General features: G+C 48.1%; 1 protein-coding gene across 1 annotated transcript; it reads right to left on the bottom strand.

The window, feature by feature from the left end:
• Nucleotides 1–4,502: 4,502 nt before the first annotated feature.
• LOC123449527 (BEL1-like homeodomain protein 7) lies at nt 4,503–8,017 on the bottom strand. The gene is made up of 4 exons (XM_045126778.1): nt 7,679–8,017; nt 7,119–7,190; nt 5,600–6,783; nt 4,503–5,516 (listed from the first exon to the last, which is right to left on the bottom strand). Exons 3-4 carry the CDS (start codon nt 6,688–6,690, stop codon nt 4,838–4,840), a joined length of 1,770 nt encoding a protein of 589 aa, XP_044982713.1. The 5' UTR covers nt 6,691–6,783; nt 7,119–7,190; nt 7,679–8,017; the 3' UTR covers nt 4,503–4,837.
• Nucleotides 8,018–12,332: the final 4,315 nt, after the last annotated feature.

The following is a 12,332-nucleotide window of genomic DNA, read 5'->3' on the forward strand; positions in this document are numbered from 1 at the left end:
CTTACTAGGGACAGTGTTTTGTCTATGTATCCACACAAGTATTGTGTTTCCAATCAATACAATTATAGCATGGATAATAAACGATTATCATGAACTAAGAAATATAATAATAACTAATTTATTATTGCCTCTAGGGCATATTTCCAACATGTCTTTGGCCATATCACATCACATACATACCCTGCAAAAACAAGTTAGACGTTCTCTAATTTGTTGTTGCATATTTTACGTGGCTGGTATGGGTATCTAGTATGATCGCATCTTACTTACGCAAAGCCACAACGGTGATATGCAAATTGCTATTTAACCTTCTCCAAGGACAGCCTCGGTCAAATCCGATTCAACTAAAGTTGAAGAAACAGATACCCGCCAGTCATCTTTATGCAACAAGTTGCATGTTAGTCGATGAAACCGGTCTCTCGTAAGCGTACGAGTAAGGTTCGTCCAGGCCGCTTCAATCCAACAATACCGCCGAATCAAGAAAATACTAAGGAGGGCAGCAAATCGAACATCAATGCCCACAAACTCTTTTGTGTTCTACTCGAGATATCATCTACGCATGAACCTAGCTCATGATGCCATTGTTGGGGAACATTGCATGGGAAACAATTTTTTTCCTACGCACACGCAATACCTATCCATGGTGATGATCATCTACCAGAGGGGAGAGTGAATCTACATACCCTTGTAGATCGCTAAGCGGAAGCGTATATAACGTGGTTGATGTAGTGGAACATCTTCGCGATCCAAATCGCAGCCCGTCCCGCGATCTCATCACGATCCATCCCGCTATCCCATCACGATCCTTCCCGATCTAGTGCCGAACGGACGGCACCTCCGCGTTCAGCACACGTAAAACTCGATGACGATCTCCACCTTTCTGATCCAGCAAGAGGGGGCGGATAGGTAGATGAGTTCTCCAGCACGGCGGCGTGGTGGTGGTGGTGGTGCTATTTCAGCAAGGCTTCGCCTAAGCACCGCTGAAACTAGAGGAGAAACAGATCTAGAGCGAGAGGGCAGCACGTGGCTGTTTTCTGTTGTCCCAAAAACCCTCAATACCCTTAGTATATATAGTAGGAGAGGAGGGAGAGGGCTGCGCCCTAGGGCTGCCCTTTTTCCCCTTGCGCAAGGAGGAGAGGAGGAGTCCTCCTCCAATCCTATTTGGAGTAGGATTCCTCCTTCCCGCTTGGAAACTCTTTCCACCTTGTGTTTTTTCCTTCTCAAACCTTATGGGCCTTAGTGCGAACTTATTCCAGTCCACTAGGGGCTGGTTTATCTCTTCCCACAGCCCATGAGGCCCCTTGGGGCGTGACACCGCTCCTGACGGTCTCCGGCACTCCTGGTACACTACCGATGAGCCCGAAACTTTTCCTGTGACCAAAACAGGACTTCCTATATATCAATCTTTACCTGCGTACCATTCCGGAGCTCCTCGTGACGTCCGGGATCTCATCCGGGACTCTGAACAACCTGCAGTCACCAACACCTATAACTCAACTATACCGGAATGTCACCGAACCTTAAGTGTGCAGACCCTGCGGGTTCGAGAACTATGCAGACATGACCTGAGACACTCTCCGGTCAATAACCAATAGCGGTACCTGGATGTCCATATTGTCTCCCACACATTCTACGAAGATCTCTATCGGTTGAACCTCTATGTCAAGGATTCAGTTAATCCCATATGATGTTCCCTTTATCCTTCGGTATGTTCCTTGCCCGAGATTCGATCGTTGGTATCTTCATACCTAGTTCAATCTCGTTACCGGCAAGTCTCTTACTCATTCTGTAATACAAGATCCCGTAACTAACTCCTTAGTCACATTGCTTGCAAGGCTTGTTGTGATGTTGTATTACCGAGTGGGCCCCGAGATACCTCTCCGTCACACGGAGTGACAAATCCCAGTCTTGATCCATGCCAACCCAACAGACACTTTTGGAGATAGCTGTAGAGAACCTTTGTAGTCACCCAGTTAAGGTGTGACGTTTGATAACCCACAAGGTATTCCTCCGGTGTCCGGGAGTTGCATGATCTCATGGTAATAGGAACAAATACATTGACATGAAGAAGACAGTAGCAATAAACTGACACGATCATATGCTACGTTCATAGTTTTGGGTCTTGTCCATCACATCATTCTCTCAATGATGTGATCCCATTATAAAGTGACAACACTTGTCTATGGTCAGGAAACCTTGACCATCTTTGATCAACGAGCTAGTCAACAAGAGGCTCACTAGAGACAGTGTTTGTCTATGTATCCACGCATGTATTTGAGTTTCCAATCAATAAAATTCCAGCATGGATAATAAATGATTATCATGAATAAATAATATAATAATAACCAATTTATTATTGCCTCTAGGGCATATTTCCAACATACGTATCCATGTGGATCACTAAATTCAGACATAGACGGTTCTCGTTGGAATGTCGCTTTTGAATCAAAATGCAAAACACAACTTACATTGTGTAAATTCAAAAAGTCACCGTACGACTTATTGATGTCGGTGCATTTGGTACAAGTGACTAGTGAATATCTTAGATGAAAAAGTACTCCTACAATGATGATTATGAATGCATGTTGAGCACGTGATCATCTAAATGATGGAATTTGAGATGAAGGATTTGGGTAAAACCTCTAGCACATTCACTCATACAATATGGTATACCATGTTGTTTATATCCAAATTATATTGGAGAAATTGATTGTGGATAAGTCTTATCCATCCATAATTTCCATGGTTATTCGTTCTTTAGACATAGAGAAAGATTCATCTAGACCATGAGGTGATGAAAATACGATGTTGGGACTTAAGGTTCCATATCACACTGCATGCATTGGATCCACCAAACACAATTAGTTAAGACTCAAGAATGTCTTTCGATATCTCCAATGCATCAAACATCTTGTCCTAATCTTTCATTTTAAAAGAAATCTGGATACCAATATCATTGGATACACCGATCAGACCCCTACCTTGTCAGATCGTAGACAAGCTTTGTGTTCCTGTTAGCTGTGGTAGTCATCCCATGAAAGTCTCCGAAACAGACCTCGTGGCTACATCCACCAACCATTATCTCAAAGATAATGTTTTTTGTGTTGTCCGGATGCAAACAGGTTATGAAATAAACAATATCGCTATATTGCCTATCTTGCAAGTCAAATCATGCGACCGATAGTCTCTACGAGCTTCAACGTAGGAATTTACAAGAATCGGGGGAGTATCTCCATGAATTATTCATGTTCAATGCATCATATTATACTACTTTTCTCTTCATGAGTTTACTATACAAGTTCTCATAAAGGTTTTTAATGAGGTAATATCAACATGACATCATATGTCATACTTTCAGTTTTCCCCACCGTTTTTAGGAAAGTATATACGGCGTATTTATTGTACTCCAAACTCTATTGGTTTTCTCATATCGAGTTAAAAGTGGGAATAACCATCATAAGTTGCATCATTTTCTCCTTATTTTCCCCACTAGGTTTGAAGGAGTTTTAGCAGCATATCAAACACTTTGCTCCTCACATTTCCCCAGAGGGTTTTGGAGGAGTCTCTAGTGAAGATGATGATACTATATGAACAAGTGTAGATTAGGGGAGTGTTAGAGTTAATTAACATGTGTTAATTATGGAGTAAATCTCCCCTTGTTAACCGTCGGACAGTTAGTTCTAATGCTAAGTGTCGCTTCCGTATGGAACGACGCATCCTCTAGTTGCATCCCCTCAACTTGTATATAAACACGACTAGCGGGGGTGTGCTTCCGGCCTCGCGCCGCCACTAGATGCAAACTCAAGAAAAGTCTCCCACGCGATTACTTTTCCTTCTCCCACTGGCGTTGTCATCAGGCCGACCTGCCTCCGATGGCCATTGGGTTGTGGAGGTGCACTTGACCTCCCCTCCCCCCGTCCAGTGGGAGGGACCCGTTCTAGTTCTTGTTAGGTTCAAAATCTTGGTTGGGGCTGTGAGGCGACGGCGATGTCCCACGATAGGAATAATGTCTCTCATGCTCGATCCCCATTTCGATTGTGATTCTAGCTTTGTTGCAGGGCGTGTGGAGGTGTATCTCCATCTGATCTTACATGATTCTTTGTGTGTGTGTGGATCTTACATGATTCGGTCGGTGTTGATCTTTGGTGGACCTGTTTGGATCTAGTCTTCCTTTATGTGTTTAAAAGTTTGATTGTTTCGGTCTAAGACTCTCTTCATTGACGATGGTTGTTGCTGTGACACACTCGTCCTACAGGGCCTTAGCATTACGACTTTCGAGACTTTCTTTTACAACATGGTTTGCCCGACTCCGGTGAGACACGGGTGATGACGGCGACAGACCTTCATACTCGCCGTTAGGTGGTCCATGGAAATAGTTGTAACTTTTATTATCCTGGTGTTCTCTCTACCCTCATAATTGATTATGAATAGATTAAAAGTTCCTAAAAAAATAAAAGGCAGCTGCGGAAAAACTTGGAGGTACAGATGAAGATAGTGAGGTCTACTTGGATCAACAAATCATCAATATCCTGAATCCATTCGTCAATGAAGTACACCAATCTGTGCTGGCTAGCAAAAATACCAATCTACTATCTTTACAGCAAGCTACACCCCCCGTTTCATATACAGTTATACAACCTACTTCACTTACCACACCAATTGTATACTTGTATGATATTGATATATACTTGCTTCAGATTTACCGCGTACTACACCATGCATGTTTCTGCTTCTGCATGCATACCGGCGGCGGCGCCGGCCGGCCGGCCCAGGCTTCTGGCCCGCCGCCGCCTGCGTTATTCGGTGCCATGTTGTGCGTGTGCGTCCAGGTGACAGCTCAAGTGACGAAGTCGTGCAGCAGCTGCGACGACGACGAGGCGAACCGCTGCCGGTCGTCGGCGCCGTTGAGGAAGTCGAAGTCGCCGGGGTTGCCGTACAGCAGGCCCTGCTGCTCGGGCGGCACGTGGCCGGCGTTGCTGTTGTTGTTGCAGTGCTGCAGGCCCAGCGTCAGCGAGACGCTGCCGCCGAGGTCGCCCATGTTGCCGCCGTACCCCACGAACCTGGCGTCGTCGCCGTGGTGCGCGAACGCGTCCTGCAGGAGGCTGCCGCCGCCCGGCCCGTGGTGGTTCAGGCTGAGCCCCCCTGGCGCGTACGTCGTGCCCATGTCGCCGCCGCCGAGGCTGGACAGCGGACCGGCGTCCATGCTGGCCACCGGCTCCGACTTGTAGGCGATGAGCAGCTGGCTTGCGCCGGCATGCGCCGACGTGCTCTGGAACTCGTCGCGGTCCTGGTCCTCGGAGCACGCCGCCTCGTCGACCTTGCCGTGCTTGTTGTTGCCGGCGTTCTCCGACGACGAGTTGGTGGAGTCCATCTCCGCGCCGAACTCCTCCTTGTACATCTCCTCCACCATCGGCTTCCACAGGCGGACGCGCGCGTTGATGAACCAGTTCGACACCTGCCCTCTGGACAAGCCGGCCTGCCTCGCCAGCATCACCTTCTCCGAGTCTTTCGGGTACCTGCGTCGATCATGGTGGATCGGTGAGCACAGATGAGAGGAGTAGATTGGTCAACTGCATGGGCGGCGCGGTGGGTAGCTTACGGGTGGAGGAAGTGCTCGAAGAGCCAGGCGCGGAGGACGGAGACGGCGGACTCCGGGAGGCCGCGCTGGGGCCGCCACGCGTGCTGCGGCTGCTGCATCATGCCGAACTGCTGCATGGCGCGTTGCTGCCGGAGGTGCTGGTCGATGTACCGCAGCCGGGACAGCCCACCCGCGCCGGAGCCGTCCTGAGGCTCGCCGAGGCTCCGCCGCGCCGACTGCACCTGCGCGCCGATCGCGTCCCGCAGCGACCGGAAGTGCCGGGAGATCGTCTGCAGGGCCAGCGCCGTGTAAGGCCTCGCCGCGCCGGAGCCGGCCACTGCGTCGAACGACGACACCACCATCTGCATCTGCTGGTGGTAGTGCCTGTACCGCCGATCCACCTGGTCCAGCATGGCCATTAGCGCCGTCACCTTGTTCTGGAGGTCCTGCCTCTCCGCCGGCGACAGCTCGGCGGTGGAGCTCCCCTCGTTCTCATCGCCCTTGTCGCCCTCGACCTTGCCGCACTCGCCGTTGCCGGCCGAGTCGTCCTTCCTGTCCCCCTTCCTCTTGATCGCGTCCCGGACGCTCACCACCTCGTCCAGCAGCTCGCGCGCCGCCTTCAGAAACCTCGAGTTCTGCACGTACACGTTCACCTGCGCGTTCCTGCTCGCCGCCATCGCCATCGCCGATTGGTTCGGGCTCATCAAGGAGGGGGAAGCGGCCGCAGTCATGCCGCCCGGACGGCCATACTGGTAGAGGGACACCGGCACCTGCGAGCCGAGGCTGAGCGACAGGCCGCCCTGGTGACTACGCTGCCCGGCCGACGCGCCGCCGTCTCCCATGAGCATCTGCGTCTGCAGGCCGCCGATCTCAGCTCCGTCCCTCGAGTTCATGAACGCGGCCTGCTCGTCATCCCCGCCGTCGCCACCGCCACCGTGCGCGATGTGGCTCTGCTGCACGATGGACGCCGGGAGCGGGATCAGGCCGCCGGTCGAGGAGTCCGGGTATTGGTTGGACATGGGGTAGTGGTGGTGGAACGACATGTCGGCGCCGCCTCCGCCGCCGCCGGCGAGGCCCCTCTGATCGTTTGAAGCGGAGAAGAACGTGGCCATCCGATCCTCTTCAGATGCAAATGCAGTCTATCATCACAAGGGTACCACTGTCGACGCTTGGGAAGGTTCAAGTTCTGTCTTGAGTGTGTCGAACTGAAGAAATAGAGAATCGGAAACTGTCAGTAAATCCTGCCTACTATTGTCAGAAAACGATTTCATCTTGCTCCTAAATTCAAATCACAGTAGCAAATAGCATAATTAGGCACGGCGCGCAAGTTCAACTGTGCGTCGACATACTGTACTGAATTAGGCAGAAGTGTGATATGAGTGGACTAGGCAAGAATAACTGCAAATTCATTCAGAAAATTACAAGAGAAAAGTGGAAGAATTCTACTGCAAGTGAAGTAAATCAAAAGGATGGAATGGATGCAAGTGAAGTAAATCAAAAGGATGGAATGGATCCAACAGAATTGAAAGCATGTATCTACCTGGAAGAACAAACTTCAGATCACCGTACTTCCTCAACACACAGTCCCTCAGCCTTCTTTCTGAGGTACCACCTGCATACAAAAAGAAACCGAAGCATTTCCACTCAGCTGATGAAACCAGCATATAATTTCAGGAAAACACCAGTCCAAATCAGTAGTACCTATCAAGAGGGAAAAAAAGGCCTAACTGGACTAGACTTGACTTGAGAGAAACTAAGAGCACGCAAAAATATCAGTCACTATACTACCACTTAGCAATTCAGAGACCGAACTTGGCAAGAATAGCTAAAACACGAAGCAGTGGCAAGAATAGCTAAAACACGAAGCAGTTTTTCCAGTTGGTATGGTGCTGTGCTGCTGCACCAGCCAAGGCGCCAACCACAAGTAGGTAAGCAGGAACAGAGAGCTCAACAAGCAAGAAAAGAAGCCACAACCACACCAAGAATCCACACAGAAACCAAAACACCTAACAGAAACCTGTCGCTCACTGAATCATCTGCAGGTTCATGGACGCAAAGAGCAAGGCAGAGCTTGATAAGACAATAAACCTCTACACATACCTCTGCAAGAACCGGCTTTGAGGCCAAACAAGAGCAAGAGCAAGGAGCCTCTTCTTCTTGGGTGGTGCTATCTGTTCAGAGTTCTTGCGACAGAAGACCGGCCGGGGACAGAGGGCCGATCCCAGGGATTCTAAAGAGGGGATTAGCAGCGAGGGAGGGAGGATTATTTATTATCTATACAATAACCAAGAACGCTCCTGGGGTTGTATGTATCTCGTTTGCTTTTTGGTGTTCTTCTCTTCTCTTTTGGTTGTTGCTATGGCTCCTTCCCTGACCAATAATATACCCCCCGCCAATGAGGAGGGCCTGCCTAACACTATCTCCCCGCAAATCCCTAAAGAAAACCCCACCACCGTTTTTGTTTGTTTCCCTCTCGCCTATTATTCCTCCCTATCCTCCTCTTTACCCCGCTCGTTTTCTCACGTAGGATTTGCTGCTTTGAGCGCGTGCGTCACGCTCAGGCCGCCGGGATCTCGACGGCCGGGATCGAGACACCTACGCTAGTTCGATCTCCGCCGTTGACATGAGACCGATGCGCTTTTCAGGCATGCTTCAGTTCAGTTGTGACTCACATGATAATAAATCAAGATGAAGAATATGCTTCCAGATGCAAGTGTTTTTTTAATTTTCCTTCTGAACAATTAGACAATTCAGAATTTCAAATTTGACGAACGGAGCGAGGGGGGAAAAAAATGGAGCCCTCGCTTTTATGCTACTATAAAAACGCGTAGATTCTTGCCAGTTTTGAGTGACCTTGCAGCAAGCATACTTGTTGGGCAGTTCGGTTCAGTTAGTCCACTCAGTGCACAGAAAAGAAAAGCAGGTCCATCACCCTCCTCACTTGTTGGGCGTTGTTTTTGGCTGAAAAGCATCCCCAAGTTGCCATTTGTAGCTGATTCTCCCGGGCGCCTTGATTGCGAGGGCACCAATCGGAAAAACTTTCAGTAGGTGATGCCATCTGTTAAGACGTATTAGTCCCCTAACCACCAGTTGGTAGACCTAAAACCCTCTTTCCTTCCTCCTCCTCAACCTTCCGTATCTCCCAACTGATCATCAGATGCTCCTAAGCAACTGCATGCATAGGGGACGACGCTGACATCTCACAGAAAGCCCTACCTACATACACATACACATACATTTGCAGCATGACCAAATCTTCTCTCTTCTCTTCTCTTCTCTTCTCTTCTCTTCTCGGGTTGAAAGTGCATGAACAGGAGGGAGGAGGATATGATGAGATAACTAATGCCCCACCCTTTATTTTTCCGTTTGGTGGCAGCACTTGCTTTTGAAATTGGACATGTGGTAGTGATGTGCAAGGACGAGTGTTTCCATGGTCCCCCTCCAATCATGAATTTGACCCCTCAACCCCCTTGCCGTTGCTTTGCGGGTCGTCTCGCTGAGCGGCGGGCCAGCCACGAAAGGCGCGGGATTCGGCGTAAATCCGGCGAACAGCCGGGTGCAGTTTTACGATGAAATTTGTTATAGTGTTGTCTCTGTTCCTCGGCTCAAATAGGTGGATATAGCGTGCACGTATCAAGTTTGCGATTATTCGTAGTTTATGTGGAAGATATAATGTGAATCAAGTAATAGTTCTTCGAAATAACTTTACCGATTTCAGTACGTTTCGTGATTTATTCCAAGCTATCAGAAGATATTTTTGAATGTCACCGTCATGCCTTTTATTATCGGGGAACACATGTCACATCCCATTTAATTTGTTTTCCTTTATTTGTTTTATTTTGTGAAAACCTAGAATTCTAGTCACCACGGGCCAGAGAATCAAACTAGAGAGCCTTCAATGCATGACAACAGTATTCAGCATGGTGACAGTGATCTTCATAGGTTCGAGTGAGCTGTTGCCAGCGGTTTCGAGGTTCAAATGATCTAATGTTGTATTTTGTCCAATTGTAGGATCTTCATAAGGTTTTCTCATTGTTGCAACCTTTACAAGATATGACATCATATAGTTCAGCAGGGATCAACCACTCCTACCATTTATTCATGCAGATGTAAGTATGTAGTAGTAAGGTATGGTGTACTCTGTTTTGATTAGAGAGCAATCTAAAATAGGTACAAAATGTGAAGTTCACAATCCTTATTTCTGAAGAAACATAGGGGCAATCATTCCTAACAGCACTCATGTTGACGCACATAAAGAAGGGAAATGTGAAGCTCACAATCCTTAATTTCCAAGAAAAACACAGGTCATGTCGTGATTAGTTATAGACGATGCCGGATGGTTCACATCACCACCACCTACAGGCCACAGCTAGCTAACAGATATGTCGGCCGCGGCCGGCCCCGGGAACGGAGAAGCTTCACGGTTCAGCCCGGCCGGTGCCTGCTCCTGCTACCCAACCCAGCGGCCATTGTAGCTGCCTAGCTAGCTACCAGCTCCCTTCCATGCTACGTGTCCCTCCTCTGAAAGGCTGAAGCCTCACCAAATACGTCCAAGACCTTTGTAATTAACCAATTGCTTTGCTAGTACTCCTAGTAGCTAATTGTCCTCGGCTTCTTGTCCCACCTTTTGCTTTGCTTATCTCTGAATTCTTAAACAAGCTAGCTAGGTGACCTCAGTTCCGTCAGTTCGTCACCGGATCGAATTGGGCGATCGCGCGCGCGGTGTCGTCGCGCGATTCGCCTACGATTGATTTAGGATTCGTGACCAGTGGAAGTTCCCAATGATTGATTAACTGGAGGGGCTAGCCTAGCAGTGCGGGATAATAGAGAACAAACTCCCGGCACTTCCGTGGACTGCTGATGAGCAGTCCGTTGAAAGCCCATTTTGTTGACGTGGGTGCGAGCGTGACCAATCATCGGCGCAGAAAACAGTACCAGAAAAGATGAATTAAGCTGTCACGTCAACGGAAAAGATTAGGAGAAGAGCTGAAGCATGGAGAGATATCCGATGAACAAGAGAGAGAGAGAGAGAGAGAGAGAACAAGTGGCGGCTTCACGCGAACGTTGCTGAGGGTGCCTAGGCTATGCTGCTGGCTAGGCCTATGTGTGTGGGTGATACCTAGGGTCTGCTTGGACGAGGACAGGAGCACGTACGTACACATTGTTATATTATCCTAGCGTTGGTGGCGGGCTCTGGATGGCTTGGGTTGTGATTAAGAAATGAGAGGAGAAAAATCGGGGTAGCTAGCTTAGTAGAGACAAGGGTTTATCTTTACAAGAACGACAAGGAGGAGGAGGAGGAAGAAGAATGTCTTCTGAATCGATGGTGGCGGCCATAGAAAACGGGCAGTGCTTTGGTACTTTGTTTCGTTGCGTTGGGAAATGGATCTCTGCCGAACGATGAGGGGTTGGGTAGAGTAGAATTTTCTGGTGAGCTCACGTGAATCGCGCGGGGACGAGTCGGCGATGACGGCATCATAGGCTCGGCTCGGCTAGATGATGAGCGAGGCCACCTAACCCGGTAACACGTCTCGTGCTGCAACGGCGTTGTTTTCCATGCATGGCGCCTTCTTTCTGGCTTTGTTTCAGGTCAGTTTACATTTTGCGATCGGATTGTCGGCGAGCTTGGAAGCTCGATCCGGGTGGGATAGAGCCAATCGTGGCTCGGTTGGCCTTGCACATATGCAGCTTTCGACTCATGTAATCACACGTAGAAAACGGGACTATAGCCCCGGTTCATGAATCGAGACTAATGCTAGCTCTGGTTCGGCTCCGAACCGGGGCTAATGATCCTCCAGGGACGGGGGGGAGGGATTAGTCCCGGTTCTTATTACGAACCGGGTGTATTGCTTCGCTGCCTTTTCTTTTTGAGCAATTTTTAGGGTTTAGGTTTTGCATTAAATTGAATGGGGCTATTTTGTTGTTCCCTAATTTCCCATTTACTCCCTCCGTCACGGTTTAGAAGGCATGATTAGTCCCGATTGGTTGTGAGATGTAGTAGGTGTAGATACTAATGCGCCTATTCAACTAAGAAAATACTAGTACTAATGCGTGAGCAGCAAATTGGAAGGGCGCATGCATGAGTAATACTATTACTAATTAATAGAAGTAATTGCTTTCGCGCCTTAAACCTTATCTATTGTGAAAATGCACGCAAGTTTAACTGTGCCTTCTAAACCGTGACGGAGAGAGTATTTGTTTTGGACACTCTTTAATTCTTGTTTTGCACTAAATTGGATGGAACATACACAATAATAAATAAACAACTATATTGCACATCATTGTCATGAATATATTACATCATCTCATCCGTCGTGTTTTGTCGAACATATTACAAAATGTAGACATGAGTTACATGCACATATGCATCTTTTTTACACTTTAACATTTCATCTGAATTGCATCGACGGGCAATAGTATTATTCCTTCACATCTAGGACCTCTGCATCTAAGAATCCGGCAATTTCCTCTTGAAGTGCTCGTACACGTTCCTGTGGTAGAAGACCGTCCCATAACCATTCGATCTAATTTAAAGAAGGGGTCAATATATATCAATGAAACCGAACACAATTGACGGTAATAAAATAAAGTAGCGAGTATTGTTTATCGTACTTCAATTTTTTTATGTCCCGGTTTTTGCCATCTCATGGGTCGTGTGGCGAATGAAATCGCAAACATAGTATCCACATAAATTGTTCCCATGTTCCTGCCTCAAGCACTTTACGAGAACAAAGTTCAAACAAAAACATAATCA

The sequence above is a fragment of the Hordeum vulgare genome, chromosome 4H, assembly GCF_904849725.1.
Source record: "Hordeum vulgare subsp. vulgare chromosome 4H, MorexV3_pseudomolecules_assembly, whole genome shotgun sequence".
Lineage (NCBI taxonomy): Eukaryota > Viridiplantae > Streptophyta > Magnoliopsida > Poales > Poaceae > Hordeum > Hordeum vulgare.